At 41.6% G+C, this 16,100-nt stretch overlaps 1 protein-coding gene across 2 annotated transcripts in view; it reads left to right on the forward strand.

Moving 5' to 3' along the window:
• The first annotated feature begins 4,874 nt into the window (after positions 1–4,874).
• LOC122536943 (tyrosine 3-monooxygenase) overlaps positions 4,875–16,100 on the forward strand; it is a 13,895-nt gene continuing 2,669 nt past the window's right edge. The window contains exons 1-6 of one of the 2 annotated variants that reach the window (XM_043669737.1): positions 4,875–5,368; positions 11,858–11,969; positions 12,179–12,259; positions 12,372–12,431; positions 13,582–14,401; positions 15,227–15,590. In XM_043669737.1, coding sequence (XP_043525672.1) covers positions 5,300–5,368; positions 11,858–11,969; positions 12,179–12,259; positions 12,372–12,431; positions 13,582–14,401; positions 15,227–15,590 — 1,506 coding nt within the window. In that variant the 5' untranslated portion in view covers positions 4,875–5,299. The remainder of the gene's footprint in view (positions 5,369–11,857; positions 11,970–12,178; positions 12,260–12,371; positions 12,432–13,581; positions 14,402–15,226; positions 15,591–16,100) is intronic. The other variant, XM_043669738.1, reaches the window with a different exon arrangement.

Here is a 16,100-nt window from a genome sequence, read left to right on the forward strand (position 1 = left end):
TTGTACGTCTATGACGCTTTGTGCGTCTACGATGTCTCAATCAAGGTCTGTCGAACGCATATGCGCGTAGAAAAGAGGAAAAAATAAAGGAAAAGGAAACTTTAGCACTTTCCTTGGAAGTGATCGGTGTCTCTCGTATTTCATAGACACATCAATCAGCGGTAATCCCGCTCGAAATAATGAATCATACGGTAGTGAAAAAAAGAAAAAGAAAAAAAAGGATGATAGCCAAGTATTGGCGGGGAATTATGGCATTCTCGCGAAACCACGTTATTTAATACGAGCGTTCTTCTTCCAAGAATGTCCATTTAACAGGTCGAGTCTTTTTATTATTTTCTCTTTTTGTTCGTTTAACTATAGGATGAAAGATTCGTTTGATCCGAACAACTTTCCTCTAAGGATGTCTGTAGGATGAGGTTTCTTATTTTTTGATCGTTCGGTTATAAGGAAAGTCCATGGTAGAAAAAGAACACGAACGTCATACGACGATGGGGAAAATCATGGAAAACCTCATCACCTGTTCACTGGAAACAGGGTCATTGCGACAGTGACGCGAATAAAGCAAATTAATATACTTATTTAGTAAAGTTATTGTCGCTATTTGTTCAACTGCGTTCACGAACGTTCGAGACTAATTGAAAATTACGTTTTACCTGGAAACACGACGAGAGCAAAAATTAATAAGAATCATAACCAGAGTCATTCCGCGGCGCTTGTACATTTCCATGAGAGGTGGCGAGCTGCCAAGTAACACATGGAAAATTCTTCAATCGTCCGTGTGGAGACGGAATAATAAAATGATCTTGCATCGGATAATATCGTGTCAAGCTTCGTTTGCTTTACGACTGACTCTTTTTTTTGCACCGACATAGGTTACATAGGTTAAATAAAATATCTTATAAACAAGTGTTCGACAAGATACCACAATTACGATTCGATTCCGCTTCAATTCATCTTCAATTGCTGGAAAGATACTTCAACGTGCATATGATATATCGATGTTAAACATACATAGTTTTATCCTATTCTCTATTTATTTATTCTAATATTAAAACACCTTGAATAATATGTATGTACCTTGGATATATGCACGTTTTATATATGCGAAAACATTTGAGAAATTCACTTAGTCCTGATATAATATATCTTGTAGTAACAACTCTCGACACGTGTTGTTGTTACTAAGAATGTCAAGTATCCCGCGTGTCATACAGATTTTTATATGACTTATGATCTATCTGATGAAAAAAAAAAAAAAAAAAAAAGAAAGGAAGACAACTATTCAAAATATTCTGATATCAAAACTAATATTAGATCTCTAAAAAATTGAACATTAATCAGTTTTAAATAGAAATATTATTTCTGATAAATTGTGAAAATCGAGACTTCTAGAGAACGTGTGATATAAGACATGTTAGTAATGTCAGAATCGAGATGTATAATTAATCGTTGCTATGAATGATTCTGTTGCATAAACTTGATTTTCGTCCGATACTACGATAAAGATTAGCTTCGAGATAGTATTAATTAAAAATATATATGACGCAAGAAGTGTATATAAAAATCAGAATGACACGAGAACAATCCTCTAATTGTTTCAGACAATGTGTCTTTCAAAAAAGTATACAAGTCGCTGAGCTTTAATATTCCTTAATTAATAATTAATTAATAATCGAACCTTATTGCATTATCAATGATAAAGTGCAACAGAAATTTAAACAGAAATTTTATAGGAACGTAAGACACTCGTGAAGCTGGTTTTTCGTTTTTTGTGACAGAAACGAAAACACTCGTGATGACAATGAAAATAAAATGATGAATAAAAATAAAAATTGAGGAAACGACAATGAATGATAAAAATAAAAATGAGAAATCACAGAATGGATTCGTTTGATAAAATTTGTCGCTCTTTTAAATTCCAAACGAAGAAGCATATCATGACACAGCATACATTCCGTTTCGACGAATTCCATTTAATCGGACCAAATCTTGGTCAATACTATTCTATTCTATCGCTTCATTTGCACATATTCGTCGAACGTTGATTTACGCGCGCGTACTTCCCTTCCATTTGACGCAAACTTCCATTTAACGAGAAGAAACGACAAAAAAAAAAAAGAGGAGAGAAAAAAAGAACACCTATAGGAAAATAAGAGCAGACCGGTTTATAGGACTGGCTAATTCGCGAACCGCGTGGATTACGCGCGCAATGTCTCGCTGTCCTGACGCAGAGCAAGTGCCACTCCGTTTCCGTGCTGCTAGAGCGGCCTTGATGCATGAAAGTAAGATCTCGTCTCATTTAGAACACTGTGGCGATGGAATCAAGGCGCGTATGATAGCCGCCTCGATCCGATGTATGCGACCACCGTATCGTCGTGATCTATGCAACATTATATTCTTAACGATTCTCTATTCCAATATAACGCACGGATCTTTAACATTAGATAAGGAGAAGGCCACGTCCCGAAACTTCCGGCTTGTCGTTCGTCTAAAATCTAACATCGATTCAAGACAAATAGAGATCATCAGCGAGTTAATGCCGTTACATAATTTACTGCTACGCTAACAACGTGCATACGCCTTCGTTCAGAAGTTTCCACCCTCCTCTTCTCATGTGAGATAAATCCTTTCCTTTTTTTTTTTTTTTTNTTTTTTTTGAGAAATATGGACATAGCGGTTGTGAGTTTCAGTTCGAATTATATAATTAACGCTAGAACCACTTGCGAAATTCAAGGAATAGGGAAAGTAGTATAATATAATAGAAAATTTTAGTATTGAAAATTTAGTATATATTAAAATTTGTAGTATAATATAATAGAAAACGTGAGCCATTTCTCTCTAAACATATCTGGTTCCAGTGTTAATTACAGTTTTTTGTGTTTTCAAGTATCAACAGTGTAGCACCGTTTCTTTCGAATACGCTCGAAACTTTTGAGCGACAGATAACTTAGTTACGTTAAAAACTGGTATTTCGATCGCGATTCTTCCCCGCGGTTGTTTCACCTGGAATCGGAATTCCTGGAATCGTGACAACGCGGAACAGGTGTGCGATACAGTATTCGATCTAGATCAAGTATGATTAATACTTTTGCAAACGTCAGGCAAATACCTCTTTCCTTTTTTTTTTCAACATCCTTTACAATTTAAATTTCAAAAAGTTGCTCGATCGTCCTATGCTTGTAAAAGATAATGGTTAATAGCTGAACCGTGTACATTTTTGAAATTCATTCGACCAATCTTAATCAGAAATTAAATCTATACCTATATAATAAGGAGCACGTAAGAAACTAAATATAAATTCATCTTTAAGCATAGATCGCTCGATGTATTTAATTAATTGTGCGAAGCATTTCTATACGATACTCTAGCGTGGACTGAAGGGATTAAAGTCTCTTAAAATCCAATGGCTGAAACAATGATAAAGGCTCACTGTCACGGTAGTTAATTTGATAATATTTGAATATATTTAAAAAAAAATTAATAAATTTCTAATTAAAAAAAAAATTAATAATAAAGGGATCGTACGCATATGTGAATCGAACGATCGTCTAACTTGTATAGGACTGTCCTGTTATAGGGGAAATCTGAAGAATTAGTTCTGCTCGTCTCTCTTTCTCTTTTCACCGCGTACGCGCGATTTGTTTCCCTTCATGGGGAATTCACGGTGAGTGTAGGACGAACCACGGAAATTCTGGCCGCTGTTGGTAATTCCGAAATGTCTTGCGTCTTTGACTGATTCGTGACGTGTCCGTGACGTCAATCGCACGGAAACGATCACAGAAAATTTCCTATTGTCTCGCAAAAACAAGACAGGGAATATCGTGCACGCGCTATTTATAGAATCGCTTGCCGGTATGATTTCCCTGTTAATAGCGACGCTAATTACATTGGTAACAGCTCCGAGCTAGTTATCCGAGCGATTATTTAGAAATTACCGGTTAGCTCAACGTTTTGTCTGCACAAAATTTTCGCTCGATATCGGATCGTCGAAAAATCTGTGATAAACACGATGGTCTTGTTTCTTACGAGCAAAAAAAAAAAAAAAAAGAAAAGGGAGAGAAAAAAGAACCTGCTTCGAGATCTTTGTACGCGACATATTATAGATTAATTGATGTAAGAAATACAGAGGTGAAATTAGAATTCTACATCGAGTACGAACGATGACATTTACGAGAAGTTCTCGAGAAGTCTAGAAAAAGTTGTGCGAAAAAGAAAGAATACAGGCGAACTAAACAATTAAAGAAACAGTGAAACCTGTAATTAATCTGTAAATCCTCGTGATAATCCTTTCGAGAACTCACAGCGGTGCGTTTTTGGCAATTTACAAACAAAAGCTTGTTACCAAGCAAATTTTCCTTACCCTCGTTTCTTTTTTTCTGGCACGAGTTTCACACTGTAGTCGCCGATAGTCACGAATACTCTCATCAACGAGAAAAAAAAAAAAAAAAAAAAAAAAAAAAAAAAAAAAAAAAAAAAAAGAAAAAGAAGAAAGAAAAAAAGAATCAGATGACAGTAGAAAACGAACGCTTTACGCGATACTTGGCGATATTTTCGAAAAATCAACGCCCTCCCACAGACAGAGGAAGAAACGCAGGCTGAGGGTGATCTCGAGGGACAGGACTTGACGAAACGAAAAAGAGGAAAAAGCAAAGGATGGCGATCGAAGTCACCTCGTGGTGTTCGAATAGCTGGTTTGCGCGACCGGCGGAATCAGCGAGTACGCGGTGGTGGTAGCGGCGGCGGCGGCGGCGGCGGCGGCGGTGGTGGTGGCGACGCGACGGCTGCAGCCGATGGACCACCCGAAACGAGGGTGGGGTGGGGGCACCCCCTGACCCCGGCATTAGCCGGCGGTGAAGGGAGGCAACGTTTATATGCGGCGGCAATCCGCCCCGTGGACGCATTCGCTCGTACGCTTCATCCAAAGCGGACTCACGCACGAGGAGAGACTCGTTGTTTGATCGTCACAGCGTCGCCGTCCGTTGTTGTTGTCGTTTGCCGTCGAGTCAGACAATCGTCGAATTGCGACTGAGAGAGGCAGAGAGGCAACAGAAAGTCTTCCATCCGAGAGAGGTTTGCCAGTGCGAAGCGGTTGCGCTCTCGTTAAAAAGAAACAGAGAGAGAAACAGGCCGTCGAGAGGAGGATTTCGGTGGATCGGTGATTGGCACAGTATCGAGTCAACGAGTCATCGTTATCCCGGTGCTATCCTCGTCGATAAGACGGCGGTGAAAAGCTTCCAGGCGCTCAGAGATTATTCGAAAGCTTGAAGAGTTTTCACTGAAGAAGAACAACACGGCGGATATGATGGCTGTCGCAGCGGCACAGAAGAATCGCGAGATGTTCGCTATCAAGAAATCTTACAGCATCGAGGTGAGTGGTTTTGGATTGTCTGTTTGAAATCACCAAATCATGTAGCGGGTAGTTGCGTTGCAGTTACAAAGATAAAAGAGAGAAGAAAAAAAAAAGAAAAATGAGGAAGACATTTCGAACGGGATCCGATTACGCGTCGATGCTTTCGTGGTACTGTTTAGAAAGTATCGGGACGGATAATTGTCGAAGGAAACGCAAAGTCGAGTGTTAAACGGTGCCGCGGATAGAACCGCGCGGGAAAGCGCGGGAACTTCGCCGCTCGTTTGAATTGCCACGGTTCTCGCGCGTTCTACCGCACGTAATTGCGAGCGCTCCGCGCCGCCGGTACCCGCGTCCAATTAATTTTACTTTCCCGTTTAATTTCGTTAACGTAACGCACGACAACTTTCCAAACGTGATCTTCGATCCGCCGTTCCTTTCCACGAAACGTTCCGCGGGAACAACATGTTCGTCTAACATGTAAGAGGCGCATACATTAATTGAAGACGAAGCGTTCCGAGATCTGTTCGGAACTTTCTTACACGGGAGAATCATTCAGCCTTTCGTGTTTTGCCTACGTGACTTTCGTGACGGACGTGTGTTCGATGTATTTCGTAACAGGTAAAAGGAAAAAACGGAAGAGAAAAAGAAAGAAAGAGAAAAAAAGAAATAATAAATGACAAGCCGTGCCGGTGTGCGAGCGCGTGTGCACGCACGCACACAGACGAGCGGCGCGAGTGAAATTCTCAAACTGGAAACGAAGAAGAGAGGCCCGAAAAAGTATAGAGAAAGTACACGCGACTAATTACCGCGACGGTTGCGCAATGTAATATCGATAACCTTGCCGTTAGGATTCACCGCTGTTCATCCCATGATGCTAGTCATAGTTAACGGACGATCGTAACGACACGTTGTTGTGAAGTTTTTCCTACGTTCCGACGCCGGACGTTTCGAACTGAAAAGTCGAACGAGAGAGTCGAAGGAAGGGAAACATCGGAAGGCGACGAAACGAGGTGAAAACGACGACGCGAGAGCCAGAAATCGGCGTGAAGAGCGTGCACGTACGGTTTTCCATCCCGATCGTTTAACTTCCGTAGCGGAGGTTTTCACGTGAATTCGTAATGCCACAACATCGGTGCCATAATATCGTCACAAATCGTCGCTCCGATCGCCGCGTGTCAAAGCGGTTCCAGCACGACGATAAACGGCACGTCGCTATTTAGCGGCTTAAGTAAGTAATTACAGCCTCGATTCTCGCGGTTCTTCAAACGAACACGCGTAATTCCCTCGGAATCACGCGCGGCTACGGAGAATCGCGTGCGCCGGCTCGCGAAGCACGATCCTAGACCGACAATAATACGTAGTGTCCTGGCAATAACGGCGCGCTACACCTTCGACAAACGGTATAGCGCAATAATCACTTTCAATCGAGAGCCTCCTCATTCGAGGCCGATGATTCTTTTTTTTTTTTTTTTTTTTTCCATTCATACACAGTCACGGGAGCTCCGCCTCGGTACGGTTCCTCCCGAGAATTAGAATCGCGAAGGACGCGTGTGTTTTTCTCTTTTTTTCTTTTTTTTTTTTCTCTTTTTTATCTTTTCCTCTTTTTCTTTTTCAAATCGCACGGTAACGAACGGTTTAATTGGCATCCTGGCAAGGCCTGCGACGAAACTTTTTCATTCACGCCTCTTCGTGATGCCTCATCATCGGTACGTCTCGCGTCGATCGTGATTCATTAGACACACGCACCCAAACGTGTCACGATCCAACGTTCTATTTACGCAATCCCTCGGGTTTTCCACCATGTTCCCTCCTATTTTAAGGCGCGAGATCGCGGTCTCTCGTCGTTTTTCATTCAACCTGTTTTCATTCGCCTGTTTTAAATTGGAAATTTACTCGAAAATTCTGCATAGGAGAATCCGACGAAACCCGGTGAGTCAAGGAGCTTCTGATCGCGATTAATAATTTCACGGAACTGGTGCCAGTTGTTTTCTCGAGAACTGACACGAGCCGAGGTAATGACATTCGAGCTGCTCCATCCTACGGGCCCGAATTTTTATACAAACAGAATTTCTGTCCAACGATCTCAGGACAATTTCAAGATTTCGAACGTCGAAATGTCGTGAGAAAGCTGGCAGTTGAATCGATCTCGGTGTCCGAGGAGCACGTTAGACACGTCGAACTGTCGTGAACGAAAGTGCCGAACTTCGCTCGACGACGTGAAATTTCTCAGTTGCGCGTTTCACCTCTCCAGAGAAGCACCAGAGATCCCGTGTTTGACTCGTGCGGGCATCCGATCCCTTACTTTCTCCGCGTTCAATCCTGAATCTTACCAGACGTTTGGACGCGTGTGTCGACGCACTGGCACTCGGTTGGGCAAACAATCTGACGAAACATTGAAAATCATTGTATCACGCGTCATTTTGTCGGAGCATTTTTTCGACATCGTCGGAGCCACGAGTAATATTGTCCACAACAACCCGTGTGCCGTAACTCGGTTCGTTTCCGTTCGGCACGTAATGCATCTGTTGCATATGTAAACGTATATATTCAGCTATGCACTGTTAACGACAATGGTAAAGAACGACAACGACGACGATAACTCTGACTCATTCGAACGGAACTCGCCGAGCACGCCGGATCTAGATATCAGATCCAGAATCCGCTATTCGCGCCGTTCGTTCGATCCTTATCGATCGTGTTCGCGTCACTCGGACGAAGGGGGTGAAGAACGACCCGGCCTTGTTACGTTCCCCATTACGCGTTTCCAATGGCTACTTCATCGCCGTATTGTCTGTACTTTCCTCGCGACTTTTATCTCTTTGGAAAGCCGCGATGATTAGTCAGAGTTCGACAGAGATTGCACGAGAAACGAAGATTATCTTTTGGTTTTTGGTAAAGGTGAGGAGGCAAAAAGAATGATCATCTGATAGTTTGGTAAAGATTTGGAGAATTCAGATTTGATCAGTTTGCGTGACTTGATTTAACATTCGTTTCTGGTCAATTGCAAATTGCAAAAAGAAAAAAGGTGGGGAAGAATTAAAATTTCCAGACGTAAACTCTGAAAAGTAGGTTTGATCAGTTCGAAACTATTTTTTCCGTGATTTAACCTTCGTTTCTGGTAAATTGCAAATTGCAAAAAGAAAAAAGATGGGAAAGAATTAAAATTTCCAGACGTGAACTCTAAAAAGTAGGTTTGGTCAGTTCGAAACTATTTTCTGCGTGATTTAACCTTCGTTTCTGGTAAATTGCAAATTGCAGAAAAAAAAGATGGGAAAGAATTAAAATTTCCAGACGTGAACTCTGAAAAGTAGGTTTGATCAGTTCGAAACTATTTTCTGCGTGATTTAACTTTCGTTTCTGGTAAATTGCAAATTATAGAAAAAAAAAGAGGAAAAGAATTAAAATTTCCAGACGTGAACTCTGAAAAGTAGGTTTGATCAGTTCGAAACTATTTTCTGCGCGATTTGATTTAACCTTCGTCTCTGGTACACTGCAATGAATATAAAAGAAGAAAATTGTAAAAACTTCCGTGTCTGATTAGAAAATATCGAAATCGTAGTTTATCAGTAACAGGTATCAGTATCATATAAAATCTCCAAATCGTTCCACAATGGAACGTTGCGTCGGAGAGATCTTTACAATGCACAGATTTGCTTAAAATTCACGTAGTGACTGCATCCAGTCGTCGCATCTACTGATTCATCGACAAATGATTTTTCGAGCATTTTCCTCTTCGACTGATCAAATCAGCCGATCACGCTCGATTTGTTACAAAATTTTCGACGATCAGCCACCCTCGACGCACGAAGCCAAGAGAAGTTAGGCGACCGCGCGGCAGGATAATCGCGTAATCGTACCACGTTGCAAAATCAAAGTCGACCTCGGCTACCGCATGATAATTATGAATATCTTATAAATATGAGAACGAAGTGATTGTAAGTCCAACGGTTGGCCGAGAAGCGCTGAGAGGCCCTGAACACTGTGTTTTAAACTCCGTTATTCGCCTTTGGAGGCTCGCCACACGCGCGGCAACGCCTCTAAACCACTCGTCGACGACATCGCGACGATCAATCGAAACGTACACGCGCAGGCAAAACATAATGCATAATCGCTCGTCGATCCACTATGTTAATCGTTCTAATTAAATTCCCTGTTTTGCCCATTTCAATCATCCGGCATGACTCCTGAGAAAAATCATGTTAATGCACAAGATGCATTATGCATACCGATCGTATAAACATCGGCGCGACAGTTGTCGTCTTACAACTTCTTTTTTTTTTTTACATTTTTTCCCTCTCCCTTTTATGTTTTTTTTTTTTTTTTTCTAATCGAGAACTGCTTATCGGAATTTCAATGTTATTCGCGCGAGTCCTTGTCGCCTGTTTACGAGATCACTGTTTGACGTCGAGACGAACGTCCCGTTGCTAAAAATTAATCGACACGAATCGTTTGTCGCTCGACGTCACCGTGACTCGATCGAGTGAATGTAATTTGCAATAACGTGGAATTCGATTCGTGGCATCGCGGTACAACTCGTCTCGTTGTTTAACTGGCAGCCACTTGCATTTTCTGTAATGCATAATAGGTGTTACGTCGCCAAGACCGTGTGGAGTAACACTAATAGCGCTAGGGGGTATGATTTTAATGGTGAAATAATGATCGACCTTGGATGCATTTGTCACGCATCATTACGCGGCTTCACGGGCAAAGAATACCAGTCCTCTGCGAATATTTCAATCAACCGACTCGAGTTCTATGTCAGAAATCTCTGTGTCAAGTTAATTCTTCCACCGTTTGAATTAATTCTTCCACAAAAAAGAAAAAAGAAAAAAAAATATCAAACGAGCAATGACGAGAGATTCGAGTTGAAATAAAATGACAACAAATATTTGATTCATTCCGCGATTTTCTGTTGTTCGGTTCAATCAACGTTTATTCTCTTATTAGAAACGAATCCTAACGCAAACAGTGAAACAGAGAGAACAACTTACGTTATTATTCTATAAATCGTAGAAAACGCATCTACTGATTGAGCGAAATTAAATTAACCAGAATCGGTCATTAATTGAACACGAATCTCAACGCGAAAGGATCATATTGGTCAAAGTCGATCGCATTTTCTTCATTAAGCTGAACCGGTTAATCGTCGCGTGACGCATTGATCCGATAGAGTCATCGGTCATCTATCCGTTCCATCGACGAAGTACTTGGCCCAGTTCGCGCGATGCGTTGTTAAGGGATTACTAACACACGTTTTCTCTAAACCGTGCCAACCGCTTTGCACGCTTGGAAAATGGAACTCGATGCCACCTTGTGACATTCATGAAAAGCGGTCGTTCTGAATTTGAATGATGCGTCTAAATTGCATCCACAAAGAGTTCGAGAGTTTTGTCAAATTCCTTCTTCAAACAGTTTTCTTTCTCTTTTTTTCTTTCTTTTTCGTCCTTCAGTAAATTCGAAAGAAAAAGAAAAAAATTCTTTTCTAGAAAATAAAGAGTGTCCTTGCAAAATAGAAAATTTTTCCAGCAAGAGTAAAGAACTGTCTTATCGTAGAGAGAAAACTCTTAGAATCCTTTTTTTTTTTTTTTTTTAACGAGAGCAAAGAATTTCCTTCGCCAAGTTCCTTTCACTCAGATAACAAAGGGGAAAAATCGAATTGTGAGGATCAATTGATGCACGATGCTCTTTGCGGGAACGCGAAACGCTTTGTGTCGAGGTTCGCTAATTTCCGAGCCTTCAACAGCAGCCGGATGACCGCTAATTTCCGCGTCTTCGAACCTTTATCGGGATTATCCACCGTGTGCTGTCACCAATTTCTCAGAGTTAGGTAAACTCTGGCTCGCCGCAAAGGTGGAGTTGGAGCATCGAGATTTCACTCGCCAATAGGATATCCGTCGTTTAAGGAGTTCACACGCGATTCTAATCGTACAGTCTGTAGGAGTTTATGCAAATTTGTATTCCTGTGAATAGAATCGAAGAAATGAAATCTAAATATAGTATCTTGTTTCATCCACATAATGTGCCTTGAACAATTTATGTATTTAGCATCGACTCGTTTGCGTGATAAATTAACTCGGTCGCTATTCCATGGTTCGGTATTATTTATTCAAAAATTAGTAAATTGTACCATGTATTTCGATAAAAGATCCATCATGAAAAATCAAATTGTTATTTTCATTTCAACTTTTCTGAATTTATTATCAATATTTAATAATTGCAATACTGAACAATTGAATTAATGACAAATAATTTAATGATAATCAGCCCAGTTTTGATAATAATAAATATTATATATTATTATTTATAATAATAAATATTATATATTATTATTTAAATATTATTAATATATAAATATTATTTAATGATAATTAATGACAAATATTGTATGATATAATTAGTATTTAATAGGCAATGAGTTAAATTTCTATAAACACACGCAATAATATACGTGTGGCACGTTGCGAAATACTCTTGATTAAACATTGGGATATCGTTTCGTGTGTTTAGAATGGTTATCCAGCGAGACGACGATCCCTAGTGGATGATGCTCGTTTCGAGACGTTGGTTGTCAAGCAAACGAAACAGAGCGTTCTCGAAGAAGCACGTCAACGAGCAAACGGTAAGTAATAATCTTCTATTCTCAACGTCGTTTAATAATTGTAATACGTTCTCCAAGTTTCTCTATTCCACGTTTGTTGTTGCATGCGATCGATGTGAGAATCCTTTTTTGTATTTTGCATTTTGAATAAACGTGATTTAGTAATTTAGTTCTACATAGTTCCGCGATAGTGTAACGACGTTGCATGATAATTTTGTTAAACTTGATAGGCGATGAGACTACCGAACGTTATTCTTCGTCGAGCGACGACGAACAGGTGGAAACGTTGGCTTGCGCTGCCAAAGATGGAGGTTCGTATTTATTTAATGAAATTTATCGATTTCGTTGGCACGAGGCGTACGAGCACGAGGTATGATTAAATGTAGCATGTTGCATGAATGCGCAATTGTTTTTGACTTGCAGAAGCTAAAGCGGAAGTTTCGTCGGACAGCGACGTTGGCAAACCGGAGGATTACGACAATGGTAAGCGTAATAAAGTGTTCTGTTAATTTTCCTTCAAACATTTGATATAATTCTCACGACTTAAAACTTTGAAACGTGATTAGATCAAGCCATCAACCATTTTCGAACCATGTGGAATATAATAATTTCAAATAATTCGGGACTCGACAAAAATTGTATATTCTACGTGCATTCACAGTTATAATTTGATTTCGATGGGCTTTGGAACAAATCAAAGAAAAAGGTCAGAAGTAAGTCATACACTCTTGGCATGAGAAAGAGATCGAGAAGATCGGTAAGAATCCTGAAAGATGCGGGTCATCAGCAGGGTGCGCGAAGAGGATAGGGTAAATGGAGAGCTCTATTGTAAATGGCATCATACCTGATGCCAAAGAGAGTTGAAGCAAGCGCTTTCCGACACTTGGCTGAATTACGCGGACGACCTCTTTCCGCCCTTTCCCGACCATTTCTCCCCGATGCCTCTCCCCTTTCCCACCTCTTCCCCACCGGCCGTCCTTTCGCCACTTTTTCGAATCCGCTTTGTGCATTTAGAATCGTATTAACCGGGAGGCCCCCGGACTTCTCAAACGCCCCCGTACGTCCACGATAAATGTATAACAGAGTTATTTCTTTTTTACCGTCTCCATCTTTGCACGCCCGGGTCCCCGGCACGTCCGTGAGCGACAATAAGAGCTACTTTATTCTGTCCCCATTTCCCACACCCCTCGACTGCAACTCGCAGCCCGTATAAAAGTCGGAGACATTTCTCGGAAATGGACTTTGAATTGCCCGATTATTACAGAGTCCGCGGGAAATCACTTATCACGCCTCGAAATACCGGGCGAGGAATCGCTCGATCTTGAATTACTGATAACCTAAAAGCTTCGACCCTTAATTACTTCCACGTGTCTCTCTCTCTCTTTAGGATTTCATTTTAAAAAGGAACAAAGGAATTTCATTCTCACTTGCGTATGCAAATCAACGTACGTGCACGACATTATAAGTCGATATATAAACATTTAAGTCTCAAATTGATAATACAAAAGACTTCGATTCTACGGGTCCGATTTTAGTCAAATAACTTTGATTCGTGGCTTGCTCCGACACGAAAGTGTCTGCGAAGGATTTTTCATCTGAATTTTGACGAAAACAATCTGTCGTTTCACTTCAGACGTTGGACTGACCGAGGAAGAGGTGGTACTCGCTAAAACTATAGCGGAATGCCCGGAGAGCGAGTACACCGTGCAAAAGGCAGCGCTCGTTTTGCGTCTGAGGGAGGGGATCAGTTCGTTGGCGAGGATCTTGAAGACGATCGAGAACTTCAAGGGAACGGTGACCCACGTCGAGTCACGGCCATCGAAGAGGGAAGGTGTTCAGTTCGAGGTGCTCGTCAAGGTCGACATGTCCAGGCAGAGCTTGCTGCAGCTGATCAGAAATCTCCGCCAGAGTTCCGCGTTGGACGGCGTCAGCCTGCTCGCGGACAATTCCGTCAGCATCAAAGATCCCTGGTTCCCAAGGCACGCGTCCGAACTGGACAACTGCAACCATTTGATGACCAAGTACGAGCCTGACCTCGACATGAGCCATCCTGGATTCGCCGACAAGGAGTATCGCGCTCGTAGGAAGATGATCGCGGAGATTGCATTCGCGTACAAGTACGGCGATCCGGTGCCCAGCATCCCTTACACCGAGACGGAGAACGATACATGGTCCCGCGTGTTCAACACGCTCGTCGACTTGATACCGAAGCACGCCTGCGTGGAGTATCGGAGAGTCTTCAAGAAGCTGCAAGACGAGAAGATCTTCGAGTCTCATCGTATACCTCAGCTGCAGGAAGTCAGTGAATTCCTGAAGAAGAACACCGGGTTCACGTTGAGACCGGCGGCTGGATTGCTCACCGCTCGGGACTTTTTGTCCAGCCTCGCGTTCAGGGTGTTTCAGAGCACTCAGTACATCCGTCATGTCAAGAGCCCTTACCACACGCCGGAACCGTAAGTTTTCATTTCAAACGAGTTTCTGCATTCGTGCGTCTTTTAAATCAAAATATTCCCGAGGAGGGCGATTTTTTCCCTTTTCTTTCATTCGACGGTTCTCTACTTTCTTCATTCTTGATTTTACTATTCGATTTCCTTGTTCTACTAATTTCTACTTTCCTTGTTCTTCATTTCACTATACGGGTTATTTCAAGTTCGCGTTAGAAAGATCCTCCTCCCGTGCGAAAATATACGCGAGAGCAATCGATACTGGGTTATGACGAGACCTTCCTGTTGCACAGAGAAGGATAATAATAGAATTACCGTGCCTCTCTAAGCTCGTAATGGAGCTCTAATTGGCTTTTAACGACACGATGGCGTTGATAACTCAGTTTCACGAGTTGCGAACTCGTTTCTCCGCCGGGATAGTTCGTTGGAATTTTCGATTTCTGCCAAACTACGTCGCGCGCGTTGCAGAAAAGAAATTCGAAACAATCACATTTAATTCCATCGATTCGTTACTTATTATTATTATTATTACTATTATTATTATTATTATTATTATTTTCCTTCTCACGGTGCATTTTCCGTAAATGTAATATCGCGCGGTTCATGTAATCTCCGTAGATCGATTCTACTCCAACGCGCAATTTTAGATAATGAAATTACACATTGCAATTAGTTGGCAGATGAAAACCAATCCCCCGTTAATACTCACTTAACATACAATTAATTGTCATCGTTCGATGTCAACGAGCGAAATAAGAGGAACAACGTGATATTGCATCGGCAGACGTGTCCAATCGAAACGATTTCGTTAATTGTTGTCTTTTTCATTTGCAGAGACGCTATCCACGAACTTCTCGGGCACATGCCACTGCTAGCCGATCCAAGTTTCGCTCAATTCTCTCAGGAAATCGGCCTGGCCTCGCTCGGAGCCTCCGACGAAGAAATTGAAAAATTATCCACCATTTATTGGTTCACCGTTGAGTTCGGCCTTTGCAAGGAGGGCGCCGAGGTGAAAGCTTACGGCGCCGGTCTCCTGTCCGCTTACGGAGAGCTTCTTCACGCGCTGAGCGACAAATGCGAGCACAGGCCCTTCGAGCCAAAGACTACTGCCGTTCAAAAGTACCAGGACCAGGAATACCAACCGATTTATTACGTGGCGGAAAGCTTCGAGGACGCGAAAGAAAAGTTCCGTCGCTGGGTAAGTAACGATCGATGCTGGAGATTTCAACGCCGGGTAGTGGCGCGCTGATACATACAGGGTGTTTCGTAAACTTGTGGGACCCACTTCGGGAGCTGATTGCACGCCTAAAAATAATGAAAGAAAGTAAAATATAAATATATGCCCTATCCGTCTTCGTTTATGGGATATAATGAATTTTCTGTTTTAATTATTTTAACAAAAGATGCTCGAAAATAACCACCTTGCATTTGAAGACAAGCCTGTACGCGTCTTGTCATTCATCTGGTTACTCTCTCTATCATTCCTGGTGTTTCTCGAATTTGTCGGAAGCCTTGCTCTATTCTATTTCGTAGTATTTCAGCATTTTCAATCGACGTTGCGTATACAATAGATTTTAAATGTCCCTACAAGTGAAAATCTAATGGATTCAAAACCGGAGAACGAGCAGGCCATGCAATAGGACCTTCACGACCAATCCATTTATTTGCAAAGTGTTGATTTAAAAATTGCCTAGCCACTCGGCTAAAA

The sequence above is a fragment of the Frieseomelitta varia genome, unplaced genomic scaffold, assembly GCF_011392965.1.
Source record: "Frieseomelitta varia isolate USP_RPSP 00005682 unplaced genomic scaffold, Fvar_1.2 scaffold_88, whole genome shotgun sequence".
Lineage (NCBI taxonomy): Eukaryota > Metazoa > Arthropoda > Insecta > Hymenoptera > Apidae > Frieseomelitta > Frieseomelitta varia.